Consider the following 15,306-nt stretch of genomic DNA (forward strand, 5'->3'; position numbering starts at 1 on the left):
ATGTCCTTCACCTTTTCTACATTGTCTTGGCCAGCAGAGCAGAACCAATGGGATGACACTCAAGGTGGCATGAGCTTCTTTTTGTGACTCTGGCAATCTTTCACCTTCTCTTCATTTCTGTTCACTATATACAAGGATGTGGCCTGAAGACTGACCAGCAGGAAGTGAGTGTCCATATGGGAGCCTGACACCTTCTCATTAATCATGTGTTCCCCTCTGGATTCTGATTTTAATTGCTTGTTCCCGCTGGTCAGCCAAAATGCTGAGGAGGACCACAGACCGTTCTCTGTCTGCTTCAGCTTGCTCCCCTGCTTCATGTAGTGCATGGGGATGTACTATGCATTCCTGCAAAGGAGTGATTGATGATGTTACCTCTTTCACAAAACTAGGTCGCCTGATCACCACAACTGGCACCTGTGTGGAGAGTGTTGCTGTACTTTGCATGAAATTCAGGAAGCAAGAGGAAGGCAAAAGAGATTGATACCCCTGGGTCTTGTCCCACTTTGTAGTTAAGTGATAACTGTGGTGTGCTTTTTGACCCAGAAAGGAGGAAATACCACTTGTATGCATGCCTGCAGCCATGGCCAAGTGACAGAGTGTCACTCTTATGAGCTGTGCCAGAAAGGCAGAACCAAACATTATGAGATGAAAAATCGAGGTGGGGGAGGGAAACCTTGGGAAGGAAACATCTGCCAAGAGCTCTTTTTTTCCAGCCAAATCAGCTTGCAAGTGCCAAGCAACTCCCCCCTAACATTTGAACCATTCTTGAGAAAGCCATGTTTGCTATTGAGTGTGACACCGTCTCTTTGTATCAACCCAGAATTAACTTATTTATTAAATCATGTGGAAACAGATCCTTAAGTGCAGGCTGGCATCAGATAATGCAAATGAATAGCAATACTTTTTAAGGGAAAGAGTTACTGTAGCTGACTTTTTTTTTAAGGTCTAGGTGAGACAAGTTTTGTAGGTAGGAATCTTGTTTAACCAAATAGTTGGAAAAGGTAATGTGTGAACGCTGGGTTTTTTCCAACAGTACCAGCTGGGTCTATTAGAAGATACTATCTCTACTTACAAAACTGGCCTTAGTATTGCTGAAACAGATCAAAGGAAATACTTCTAAACAAAGTTTGCACATAATCCAAATTTACCTTTTAAAGTCTATCATTATAGTATATAATTAAGGAAAAAAACGGATGTGATCAGGGTCTACAGTAATATTAGAAAGAATTTAGCATTTATGAATTTTTCATAATTGCTAATAATTATTTTTTTTTTTTTTCAAATAAAGCCTAATACTTCAGGCTATATACCAGCTACTGTCTGAAGTCAGAGGGAGATTGCCACTCTTGAGGAGGTTATTCCACAAAATTATCTGCCTTTGAAATATTTGAGGATTACTAACATGGCAGTCAGGATATTGGACTGCATGCAGTGACCTGCTGTGGCAATACCCATGGGTCCCTAACTGGGCAGTTGTCTTTACTAAGAGTATCGAAGAAACCAGGTGTTGCTCCTAACCAGACTCCTGTTCATGTGCAAAAAGAAATTCATTTCAACTCAGTGAAGTTTTGAATTCAAATCAAGTCACAAATCAGGAGTTGACCCTGAAGTGCTCTTCCTAACACCTACATTAATAATGTATGCTAAACCTTATATTAATAATGTATGGGGGGAGGTCTTAGCCCTAAGCTAGAATTAAAATTAGTACGAGCACTAAAATACAAGTCTAGTTTCACTGTGCTGGTAATCCAATCGTATGGTTCAGCTAGAGAATTTCTTACCATGGTGCTGCTCCCACTGGCTTAGGCTTTATCTGCTTGTTGCAGTGAAGGCCAACCAGGATGGATAAGCTGGATAAAACACTTGATAACAGAAACCATTTTCTCATGGTGGAAAAAAGCCCTGCTTACTCATAGAATGCTTTGCTATTGTATACATGTGTATGATACATTAATTGAACCCTTTTGGACCCCAGTCCAGCATCTTTAGGAATAAGTTAATATGGCAGAACTTATAAATATACTTTGGCTTAGTCCAGTAGATGTGAACTCTCCTAGCTGGATCTTTCACAGAAGCTTTTACACTGAAAACCTGACATATATGTTAAGGCTTCTGATACCAGATCAGCTGAATCACCAGCAACCGATTTTCATTATTAAACAGTAGTTTCTCCTTGTCAGAATCACAAAAAAGCAAAATATCTTCAATGGAATCCTAGCAGCTACCAGTGCTGAGTGCATCAGATGGAAGAAAAAACAAAGCACTTGCCAATTTTAAATCAGAGGACAAGAATCCACTTGCCTAGTACATATGTAAGTGTTTAGACAGGTCTTTGTCAGGCTACCCTACCAACAGTGAGCGCTCAGTGGCTGGGATAGATGTCTGTTATTTTCAGAACAGAAGTACAAACTGTCTACCCCTGTTTTCTGAGGGCAAAACCTCTATATATGTGTAGGGTTGAAAGGGGTACAGGAAAGTACAAAACGCATAATTTGTAAAGATGTTGAACTGATTTGGTCTCCCAAACCAATCCCTAAGGAACACCACTTGTCACTGCTCTCCACTTGGACATGAAGCCATTGACCACAATTCCTTGAATTAACCATCCATCCAATTCCTTGTCCACCAATTGGCGCCTCTGTCAAATTCGTATCTGTCCAGTTTAGACACAAAGTTTCATGAAGGACAGTGGACAATTCTTTGCGTAAGTCCAGGTAAATTATGTCAGGCATTCTTCCCTCTCACCAAAGCTGTAACCCCATCATAGAAAGCCACCAGATTTGCCAGGTGCCATTTGCCCTTAGTGAAGTCATGCTGACTGTCACCAGTCACCACCTTATTTTCTATGTGCCTTCTTATAGTTTCTAGGGGAATTTGCTCCAAGATCTTGACAGACAGCAAAACTGACTACACTGCTCTGTAGTTCCTTAGGTTTTTTTTTTTTTCCCTAAAGATGGTAAAGGATTGGGGTATCTGGTAAGGGAGTGAAATGGCTGGGGCTGTTTAGCCTGTAGAAGAGAAGGCTTGGGGGGAGCCTTATCAATGTGTATAAATATCTGATGGGGGAGCCCAACTCATTTCAGTGACAGAACCACCTGCAATGTGCACAAACTGTAAAAGAGGAAGTTCACTCTGAATATCAAGAAACATTTTTATACTGTGAGGTTGTTTAAGTGCTGAATAGATTGCCAGGAAAAGTTGTGGACTCTCCATCTCTGTTGGTATTTAAAACTGTACTGGATGTGCCCCGGGGCAGCCTGTGCTAGCTGATCATGTTTTGAGTATAGCACTGGACTAGGCAATCTTCAGAGGTGCCTTGATACCTCATTCATGCTTAGGGTCTGTGTACCAGTGTGGGCAGTGGAAAAAAAAGGGGCAACCTACCAGCCAAGAAAGCTTGTTGTCAGCATGGTATTTTCCTGTTTGCATCAATTTCTTTAAAGCCTATGGAATCCTATGCTTCTTTTTCTCATTTTTGCATCCTTGCAAATATGTACCTCCCTAATTTTCATATAATTTCAGCTCCTTCCTCTGCACTGCAAAACACACAAACTTGTGTTGAGCACCACAGTACAATGGTACTGACTCATTCAGTGTGTCTAAGGCAGTCTTGTGAGAGATCATACAGTCATATCATGAACAATGCTGGCCTCTGTGCCCCATTGCCTCTGCAGTTGCCTTCAGGATGTTTTATGTGTCTTCTTTTAGCTATGGTATGTCTGTCTAGTTCTGATTAATCTACTTTTTTTTTTTTTATTTCCCTAATGCAGAAGGCAGATATCAATAAAAAAATCTAAATATAGTCTCTGAGATGTTTCTGAGAACACTTTACCAATACTGAGTTTATTTGTTTAGGGATTCTTTTTATCCAGGTTCTGAACAATTGCAGAATCATTGCTCAGCCCTTGGCAAGTAAAAATAACAACTGAATGAATAAAAAATACCATTTTATATATAAAATACAACAGCCAAGCAAATAATAAAAATCCCCCAGTCTGTCCTGGGGAATCATAGAGGGGAAGCTCAAGCTTAATCCTTAGAACTGGGACTGATTTGTGCTTGGTGACTGTGATGCACAGCTGTGCAAGGCAGGGAGATCTGTCTGCCCCTCTGCAATGTCCTGTTCTGGTACAAATCAGTGGGGCTTGCTGGCCCCAGCAAGTTCTCCTACACCTGGAGCAGTTCCACCTCTTACACACCAACAACCTGGAGCCGATGAGGAGGCAGCTCCTGAAGCACTATGCTCCAAGGAAGGTGGCAAGCAGGGACAGGCTAAGGGCAGAGGGATGCTGCCTCTACAGGTTTGCATTTCAGCCTGGAGGCCTTTGTTTTCATCCCCTAGACAAGTAATCTGTGTAACAGCTTCAGAACAGCTGTGGCTTGCTTTGAACCTTCCTGCAAACAGTGCTAGTTCCCTGTTCCCCCTGGTATAAGCACAGCCCCATGCCACAGGCCCACTCCCTGCCTTGGTGGCAGCCCCCAGGATCTTGGAGGTGACCGCAGCAGGTCCTCTCTCACCAGCAGAGCAGAGGCTCACCAAGCATGGGAAACCTCCGTCGGCCCACCACGACAGATGTGGTGGGGTATTCCCATGGTGTTGCACGAACTTAATTTGGATTTTTTTTTTTGAGCTCTTCAGCTTGGCAAAACACTTGCTCTTCCCCTCATCAGGACTTGTAGAAATTATGCTAACTGCCAGTGTGTGAAAGCAGAAATTGTAACTGCTTCAAAAATAAGAGTTGAAGTGAGACAGCACAAATTTACAGGAGAAAATATGTCTTAGTAAGCATGAGCAAAGGACTTGAGACTGAGCAGCTGAAGTGGAGGCAGCTGCTCAGCTTGGTGGAGGCATCCTGTGACAGAAGGAAGATGCTCCCCGACCCCCAGAGAGGCCCCTCTTCTCCACGTCCCACAGCCGTTTCCTTGTGGCTCAGGTCTCGAGCCCTCTCATTTGAAGAAGTGGTTTCACTCTGGGCAGTGACATGCACCCTTAAGGCAACCACCTGCAGGCTCAGTTTCACTTGTGGGGCCAGGGCACTGCAGGGCGCCACCAGCAATGACAGCGAGTTGGCCCCACAGCTGCTCCACTAGAGCTCCATTTCATCTCGCAGGTGAGGTCTTCTCATCACACTCCTCAGGCCCTTTCATCTCCATTCCCCACTCTCACTGCACCCCTTCACATCTTTCCTTTCTCCTTTGATTTCTTCTTCTCTTGAATCTTTTATTTTCTGTCTCACCTTTCTTCTCTCTTCTGGAGATGCTCTTCTTTCTCCCATCACCCTAATCTCTCCCAGCCCAGCCCAGCTTTTTCTCTTACTGCATCTGACACATTTTATTCTCAAGGCAAAAAGTATTTAAATTACTGATTTTTTTTTTGTTCTCTTTCTTCTGATGTAAATGTATTTCCTGCTGTTAGTGCTAGCTTGACCTGAGCACTTTAAATAATATACCTGCAATTTCCCACATAAATAATCTATGAATCAGATACCTTAGTAGAGTGAAATATAATGATGTATCATTATCTTTTCAGGTTTTGTTGTTTTTGTTTAATGATCTAAATTGAAGAAAACATGATATTAATATATAGAAAGTACTCTTTGCTTACTGTTAGAGTGAAGTGTTTTGGAATTTAAAGCTTGATATCCTCTACTGAAAATCAGCCCAGCAATTAGCTGTTAAGAAAAAAGGAAATAGCATTTGCTTCCATCTCAAATGCCTGAAACTGTTTTTCTCTAAAATTAATGGCTTGTTCCTATCTAAAATGATCTTGCTGATTCAAAATCCAGGACTGGGTGCATGTTTTTCTCCTGATATAGTTCTAGTACATACCTGAGAAAGTTTTTTAACAACCTGTGGTCCATTTTCAGCTCCATATACAGAGATAATAATACTTACTTCAAAGAGAAATTGTTAGATATTATTCAGTTATGGTTGAAAGTCTACATGAGCTATTTGAAGAGAAGGTGGAGTAAAAATGAAAATTAATACTTTATGATCTTGTGCTTTGCATGATTGCTGATACTACTAAGCAAACCCTGTCAAGGAGGGATTTCTGTGTTTTCTTCTTTGACTGAGTTTTGCTATTTTGCAGGCTGCCTAACAAAACAAATAAAAATTACTAGCATCTGAAATGTAATGGTGCCCAAAGACCTGTCAGTGTGGGTAAGAGACATTTGTGCAGAGAGGCAAAAAGGTGTGAGAGCCCCAAGATATGATTATTCTCTAGGAGGACTGCTGTTCTTTCTGCTGAGATATTATTTAGTCAAGGCAAGGTGCACAGGGAGGCAGTGTTTCTTCTCATAAGGCTGGCTATTATAGGAGAAAAAGTGCTTTTGGACATACAAAGCAGTTAGGATCTGAAGCATCAGAGACAGACTTAACAGCAAAAATCCTGAGAACTGCTAGTTCCATATATGTCTCTAACAGATCACTCTTAAAAACAATTTTGATGTAAATAATGTGAAGCATTCAATAAATTATATACAATCTCTTAAAAATACCCGTGTCCCCTTTGAGAATCTGTTTTCTGATTGAGATAATATTGAGTAATAAATTGTGCAGACAACAGATGGTATCCATATGATGAACCAGTGTCATCAGAAATGGCAGCACTTAACCAGCAAAGGAAAGCTAAAGAATAATAACACCTGGAGGAAAATCTCCACAGTATCTTTAGACTTAAGGCAGCAGGTCAGTCTTAAAATTACAGGCTCAGAACTGCAAAAGTTTCAAGAAAGAACAAGCATCTTGCCTGTGTTATTTGTGAATAAATGCTCCCCAGCAGCAAGAAATTTAATCCCAAGAACTTCAGAAAACAATATACACAATACTATATATGTAAATACACCTATATACATTAAAAACACTATTCCAGTTTCTCATCTTACATTCTTCTGGTCATCCCAAACAAGAGTTTGTGGCTAAAGGGAATGTTATCTAGCATACAATTAGCCTTGCATTAGTGGATGGGGCAGGGATGGGGCCTGGGAACAGATGCAGTAGTAGTTTCGTGTTTTACAAATTGAAGAATTTTGTAAAAAGAAACATTCAGTGACCTTTCTCATCAGAGAAAGTTTTCCACTGACAACCACTCCTGCATCCTTTTTTTTAGTTGCACCCCTTTCTTACTGAGAGATGTTCATAAAACCCAGTTTCAGGGCACCTGAGAGAAATGAAGATATGAGAAGCTGCCTAAGATCTCCCTGTGGCTGGCAAATGAGAGGAAACATATATGAGCAAGGACTGCAAACTCAGATTCCAACAAGGTCCAGATTAGATTATGGTGTGTCTGACTGCACAAAAATTATAGAGTAGTACTGTTGAAAATTCCCTCACAGAACATATAAGTGTCCATTAAATTCCTATGACAGAGATCGTGGAAAATATGAGGTGGGCCAGCATGTTTCTTTTAGAGGAGAACCCAGAAATGTGTGGGACCCAGCCACCTGCAGGATCTGTTAAACTCACAGAAAATTGGATTTCTCTCCAACAAAACAGCTGACAAACATTCCAGAGCAAGTTAAGGCACTGAGCCCTGCCACTGGCAGGAAGGTGAAATCAATGAGCACCCCAGGGGGAACCAAGTTTGATCTTGTCTCTTTCCCAAAACATGCAAAAACTTGGGTGCAAGCTGGTTTTGAGTATTGGATAAGGCCAGTACATTGTCTGTTCACTCAGGGAAACTGTTGTGCCCAGCAGACCACATATTCATGGTCATCCATCACCATATATTTCATGGATCAGAAGATAAGGTATCACTTCTGAAGATTCCCGAAGGTGAAAGGACTGTGCAGGAAAATAGTTGTTTTCCGATGAAGTAAATGCAACTTAAAACTCTGGGTGTTTTGTGTCTTTTGAGGTTTGGGGCCATTTGCTTTTCCCTTTCTTCAGAAAATTCCTCTGGTTATCCATATTTCAATGTACTGAGAAGCTGGAAGATGCCCAGAGTGCAGCCCAACTTCCAGGGCTGCCCCACATCTCTGCCCAGTGTTGGGTGGATGCTGCTGTTGTGGCTGCTCAGCAGAGGAAGGTTTGTCAGCAAAGCAGAGCTGTGGGCATCCTGTCCTGCTGCAGGAGCCCCTCCTATAATGACCCCCAAAATAATATAGCATGGAGCACCTCCTGGTCACAGGCTTCTGAAAATGTGTCTCTCAAAATACCTGAAACATCATTTAATTCTTATTTCAGCTGAGAAACTGCTTTAGATCACTGGGTTGATTTTGGTTTTCTGAAAATATTCCTTTAAAACTGCTGAAAAAAATGAGCAGGGCAGACAGACAGAAAAGCTAGTTTATTGCCTGGATATTTAGCACTGTTACTGTTGTAAGAGACAGTGCTTACTCCTTTGGTGGTAGATAAGATTTCTAATGTGTGATGTACAAGGGCTAGTTTGAAAAGTGATTTATTGTTAGAACATGCACTATAAAGAATATGTTGGATTTTACATTTGTACAACTGCTTTGGAGTTGAAACTATTTTTAATGCTAACCTCCCAATGAGACAAATAAGAACAACTAGTATTTATTTTGTTAATTTTTATCATATTTAGTTCCAAATGGGAACTGTGATTTTTTTTTTCAAATATCTTAGATTTATTTTTGTCTTTTCTTATTTTGCAGCAAAATTGTTCTCTCCCACTCTCCCTCTTTCTGTCCATTCTTCCTCCATATACATCTCAGGCCTTCTGTGTTTCCTCCTCATTCCCTCTTCCAGGAAAGTAAGGACAACATCATCTAGTCAGTTATAGAAGCCTGTTTTCATTTAAAAGGGAAGTTTTGCCATACTAGGATGACAAGAAGTATCAGTTCTTTATCTGCCATCTTCTGTTTTCATTTCTGTTTCAGGCAGATCTTCTTCTTCTTCTTGAATATGTGAGAGGACCCTTATACCTTTACACTTAGATACTTATGTTAAAGTAGCCTTTGCTTGCAAGAAGTTAATAATTCCACTAACGTCAGGAGAAATGCTACAGTGTGTTGGGTAATGAGACTGGAGTACTTAAACACAGAGCAGTTAAAAAAAAAAAAAGAGTTAAAGCAAACTTACTTATGTCATTAGATGAGATGGATCTGTTTACCTTACTTCAGGGTTGTCTATCCAGCATCTTAATAGTACAAACATGCCATTCCCATGAGCAAACATCCTCTAGAGAACAGTCCAGGATAAGGACAGCCCAATGCCACTTTCTAATTTGTGGGAGGCCTCTCTGGTAACATCACACCAGTGCTTCTTTGCCCACAAAATTGTGCAGTTGTTCACACAATCAGAGCAGGGTTCAGGAAGGGACCTCTGGAGATCATTTGGTCCAACCCAACTGCTCAAGCAAAGCCATCTAGAGCCAGCTCTTAGGATCCTGTCCAGGTAGCATTTCAGTACCTCTGAGGGTAGAGACCACCACCTCTCTGGGCAATGTGTGTCCATGTTTGGTCACCCATATGGTGGAAAAGTCTGTGCTCATTGCCTCTGTGTCACTGGGCACAACCAAGAAGAACCTGGCTCCATCCTCTTTGCACACTCCCTTCAGGGGTTTGTACATCTGAGCCTTCTCTTCCCTGCGCTAACAGTACCGGTTGTCAGCCTTTCCTCATAGGAGAGATGTTCCTGTCCCATAATCATGTTTGTGGTACTCCACTGCACTTTCTCCAGTATGCCCATGTCTCTCTTACACTGAGGATCCCACAGCTTGGCACAGTGCTGGGTAGAGGCAAAGGACCTCTGTCTTCTGGCAAAACACCTCCTAAAGTGGCTCATTGTTCATCATACTTAGTGGGGTGGAAAGGTAATTGGGAGCCAAGAAGCTCCCTTGAGAGGATGGAAGATGTGGACAAGAAGCAGAAGAAGAACCAGCCACACCATAGGTTCTTCCTCAGAGAGGTTGCCATGGTAGCTGAGGTTCACTATATTTTCAGCCACTTTTCAGCCACTTCCTAAAAAAGAGTGTCCTCAGCAGCCCCAGCTGTTCTTTGCAAACTGGATCACAAGTGGCTGGAATCACACAAAATGTGGCTAAAGCAGCAGGTATTTCAGTGAGCTACCTGTGAGCACCAGCCTGAGCAGTCAAACTAGGTTGTTATTCTTCCTGACTTAATGAATGCTGAAATCACAATTTTTATCACAAGGCGTGGTTTGGATATCAGTCTGCAATAAAGTAAATGGCAAAATTAATCAATAACGCTGGATATGTAATAGTATCATGAGAAAAATACTCCTGCACTCCCTCTAATTGTTAGCTTATTTTTGCTACATAAGGCACTGAATCTGACATACCTGTAAGTAACCAGTAAAAACAGGAGTATTTGCTGACTCACAGCTACCTGTTCTTTGGGGTAAGTTTTTGCCTGATTTTCCAACAGAGGAGTGTAAAATATATGCCCTATGTGATACCTTATTTGAAAACTTCAGCCATCTCAATTATTCTTTGATAAAATCTCTATGTAATTTACAAGTTGTCTGCAATGAGCCATAGGCTGGGCTGCTGACTGTCCTCCTCTAAGACAGGTATTAGCACTGAAAAGCATAATTTTATCCAAAAGATTAAGCTTACTGAAATCTATACCAAAATTTCTTAGGACATAACAAGGCAGAGGAAAAATAGAAAATAAATAATAAATACCTATTAACCAAGTTATTAGGTATTTATTAAAAAAAAAAAAACATGAAAGAGCAAATTTCTTGCAGCTGTTTTCATCTGGGACCTTAAAATGGAGGGTTGATGAAAATATGAGGAAAATCTAAAATACAGAAAATGAATTAGTGGACAGAGTTTTCCTGTTGCTTGTGTCAGGCTCTGTTAGAATAAGTAGGGGGTCTTGGCAGTAATTTTCTGAGGCAGACTGAGGAAACTTCTCCATTTCTCATATGTTGAAGAAGATCTTTTAGATTAAGGCATAGATTAAATTTGGGAGAACTAGGGAAGCAAACTTCTTAGGAGAGGCAGTGTGGTTCACTACAGAAACGGACATAAAATGGATGTTATCAACCAGCAGAACCCTTTGCTGAGACTTGCATTGGATGCATAGAAATAGTTTACTCACTGTGACAAGTTTTAATGTAATATCTCTTCTGGATAAATAATTTTGAGACCACTTTAATAAAAATGGGCACAACCTACATGAAGGTGTTCTTCTGAGAAATAAGATTTTAATGTATGAGTAGTTCTTACGCAAAGAAAACCCAAACTTTTTTCTAATTTTTTTCCAAAAAAAAATCATAGAATCATAGAATCACTTAGGTTGGAAAAGACCGCTAAGGTCATCAAGTCCAAACATTAACCCAGCACTGCCAAGTCCACTACTAAATCATGTCCTGAAGTGTTACATCTGCACATCTTTTAAATAACTCCAAGGATAGTGACTCAACCACTTCTCTGGGCAGTCTTTTCTAATGCATGACCAACTTTTCTTGAAGAAATTGTTCCTGATATCCAATCTAAACTTGAGTCCATTTCCTTTTCTCCTCTGATTTTTTTACCAAGGAAAAGAGGCTGATCCCCAGCTCACCACTCTTTCTTTAAGGTAGTTGTAGAGAGCAATAAGGTCCCCCATTAACCTTTTTTCCGCCAGGCTAAACTCCCTCAGCCGCTGCTCATCAGACCTGTGCTCCAGACTCTTCCCTAACTTCTTGAAGTATTTTTAAGCTTTCTGTCTTTCAATTAAAAAAAAAAAAAAAGAGAGAGAGAGAGAGAGAGAGAGAGAGAGAAAAAATGTTTGCTGGAACTTCCATGGGGAAAAAAATTTATAAAATCAGTCCTCAGCGATTTAACTAACGCATGAAAGAAGCCGCGGCCGCAGCGCCCCCTGCCGCCCGCACACCCCGCCGCTGCTGCTGCTGGCCGCGGTCCCGCCCGGGCACTGCCCCGCACGGACACACGGACACTGCCCCGCACGGACACACGGACACTGCTCCGCACGGACACACGGACACTGCCCCTCACGGACACTGCCCCGCACGGACACACGGACACTGCCCCGCACGGACACTGCCCCGCACGGACACACGGACACTGCCCCGCACGGACACTGCCCCGCACGGACACACGGACACTGCCCCGCACGGACACTGCCCCGCACGGACACACGGACACTGCCCCTCACAGACACTGCCCCGCACGGACACTGCCCCGGGACAAACAGCGCCGAGTGCCAGCGCCCACGCAGGTGGCAGGAACTCGGGAGGAGTTCGGGGGGCGGGGGAGGTGGTGGTGGCAGATGCAGGTGGCAAAATAACCCGTGCGAAGGGCTACAGGCCATGGCAAACAAGACTGGTAGGTGAGGGTAACATTCCAGGATGTTGTACAGTGTCAGTGTTGGACATCATTATTAGCTTTTGACTCGGTACACAGACCCAAATTGAGCATTTTTTGAAACCACACGACCTCGCCTAGTCCATTTTTCTTTCTGCTGTCTTGCTCAGAGGTTCAAATCTAGACATTCTTGTCCCCTCCTTCTAAATCCCCCGCACAGAGCCACCACACTCTATAGGCTTCTTTCCACCTCAATTCTCAATCATGCTTGAACACGACTTGAATAATTAAATCAATTCACGTGACATTAATTGTAACTAACTGGTAAGACCAGATAAATGACTGCTCCTGACACAGGCATACCCCAGGCAGTGTTACAACAACTGGCCACAATTGCCATGAGCTGCAGCAGAGGCATCTTGTCACCCACCTTACTTATTAAACTCTGTTCTAATATGATTATTATTCCAAAACACAAAGCACCAGTTCTGGCCCTATCATCATATGAGAACAAACTCACAAAGTGCATATTTTTCTGAGCTGGGAGTTATTTAAGCTGAAAGGGTAAAGATGCTGAGGAAGGAAGCTGTGCAAAAAGATGAGGAAGGACAAAAAGTTAAGTTTGATGGGAAAAAATAAGATATTGTTAAAAGCTAGAAACTAATTTAAGATCAGTTCTTTTTACCTGTCTTGCCTCTCTTTGACTTTTAGCATATTTGTATTGAGTACAATTCTCACTTCAGGATCTGCCATTCTGGGGGTGATCTGAGAAAAAGACTACAACATGCAAAAGTGGGGGTTTTAAAGAGTAAATGAATGAATATTAAGCTCATCCATTAGCTTAATAATGAGCTTAATACCACTATTTCAAAGATTTTTTTTTCTGATAAGTCATGACAGACATAACAGTTTTCCTGGAAGAAAGGGTCTGTCTACCTCCCCTGATCACAAAGAAAATTTTGGAAAATTAATCCAGAGAGTCATGCCCAGAGGACATAGTCAGAAACCAAATGAGACTCAAATCATAGTTTGCTTTATGTAAATCTTCTCAGCTGTAAAGCAGAGTGTAAAATTGTTCTATGTCTAGGAAAGGCCTGACTGTTATGTAAAATATTAAGCACCCTGAGCTGAACACAAATACAAGATGCATCCCTCGGTACGAAGAGAAAGGTTTTCATCTTTCACAATTCTCCAGTTCCCAAGCTATTGTCTTTCTAGTTAACTCAGACTTTCAGCATATTTTGGAGTGGTTTTCCCAGTCTTCCAAAGGCTACTTTTGTCACCCCCTTTTGAAAATAAAATTTTGGGAGCAGTTGCATCCATCTGGTAGGTAAACAGAGCTTTATCTGTTTAAGCTAAACTAGCTTAAACAGGGCTTCTTGGTTTGGTATCTCTCCAGTAGATTCAGACCTTTATTGTAAGCTCCCTTTTTGCCTTTTACAGGCATTTCCCCAAGTATGTGCCAACATATCTTGATGAAGTCTTGGCTCTGTCTATAGCAGCTAGATGTTTGACTGCAGTGAGAACAAGATTTCTCCTACTGCCTCTATTTTTGCATAAGCTATGAAAAGATGATGAAGGTGGAAAGCAGGCATAAACAAACATTCTGAGGCAGCAATTTATTTTCATTTCAGCTTCACTCTAGTTCAGCAATAGACAATATGATTATGCATGCTACATATTTGATATTCTTTACCCAGTGTTTTCAGTCTGTGCAGTTCTTAATTTGGGTTTTCAGGAGCATGACTGATGTGCAGACCATAACAGCAGTCCTTGAACAGACCACATAGAAGCTGAAAGATCAAGATGGCAAATCAGAACATTACCATTTTCCCAATGTTTCTTTTCTTGATTTTACTTTTTCTGAAAGGCTTATTCATGCTCTGCTTTTCTATTTTGTCCTACACAAGTCTTCAAGACCTACACAAATTTAGTCCATGTAAATACTTCTTACTATCATGTTACTAATTTGTTTTTCACTACATAGCATCTGGAATCATGTCAGGTTCAAAGTATCCTTCCTTACCCTAAAAACCTTCACAGGAATAAAGGTACACCAGAGCAGTGGCAAGCTGTTGCAGTTTACATGAAAAGGGGTCCCATTTTTACTCACACGTGAGGGTGTCAGGGTACTCACTGCTTCCAGCATAGTCCCATATACTGTCCTTTACAGATGCAGTTCCAGCTCATCAGACACTTTGTTTGCATGTCTCACTTACAGTCTGTTTGCTACAGCTGTCTAGGTTTTGGCTGCAAATCTGCTCCCTCTTGGTGTTTAAATACACCCTTCCCTTTTCTGCTGTGGCCTTAGGACTCCCTCTGACAAGCAGCATGAGCAAAGTGGAGTAATGCCCTGCTGGGATACACTGGCTTAGCTTGTACAATCAGAAGTTAAAATTATTCACATATCAGAAACATAAAGCAAGGGAATGCTCAGCAAGCCAAATGAGTTGAGCTTTTGAGATCTATTTTCAGGTGGTTTAGAAATCAGAGGACTTAAGTGGGTTTCCATCAGCTAAATCCCTGGCCACGAGCCAGGTGAATGGTCTCTGTTTTGAAAAGAGTGAAACCAGCAAACCAACAGAAGCGGAGAATGCTGAGCAGAGAAGGACTTGGTGAAAGGCTAGGGAAGGAGCTAGAAACCTGAGTTGCACTGATGGAAGAAATTCAGCATGCTTGGTGTAGATACCTCATGCATACCTGCCTTTCAGCTGCCCACTGGCACTCCCTGTCTCAAGAAGTGCCATTATTATTTTTATAGTCAATGGATGGAGGTACGTGTCTCCACAAAGAAATCACGTTCATCTTTCTTAGGGGTAACATGCAAGGTTTTACTCAGACATCTGCAAAAGCAGACCATTGTCTGTGCATGCTGTGGAAAGGTGGCAACCAAAATGAAGTGTATGTTGGGTGCTTGAATGAGAAAGACTCAGCCTTAATACACTTTGGCAAGGAGAAGAGGTTGCCAAAGTGTTGCCAGCTCAGAGCTCAGAGAGTTCCAGAAGATACAAGTGGCAAGGAGGAGATGGCAACAACACTTACTCGTTTCTTCCTACTTCCAGTTT

At 41.7% G+C, this 15,306-nt stretch overlaps 1 protein-coding gene across 1 annotated transcript in view; it reads left to right on the forward strand.

Annotated features, from left to right (window-relative positions):
• The first annotated feature begins 4,981 nt into the window (after window positions 1-4,981).
• The window catches only part of FLT3 (fms related receptor tyrosine kinase 3), a 42,055-nt gene continuing 31,730 nt past the window's right edge, over window positions 4,982-15,306 (forward strand). Inside the window, exon 1 of the mRNA XM_031506476.2 lies at window positions 4,982-5,111. Within this exon, the coding sequence (XP_031362336.2) occupies window positions 5,057-5,111 (55 nt within the window). The 5' untranslated portion in view covers window positions 4,982-5,056. The remainder of the gene's footprint in view (window positions 5,112-15,306) is intronic.

The sequence above is a fragment of the Lonchura striata genome, chromosome 2 (genome assembly GCF_046129695.1).
Source record: "Lonchura striata isolate bLonStr1 chromosome 2, bLonStr1.mat, whole genome shotgun sequence".
Lineage (NCBI taxonomy): Eukaryota > Metazoa > Chordata > Aves > Passeriformes > Estrildidae > Lonchura > Lonchura striata.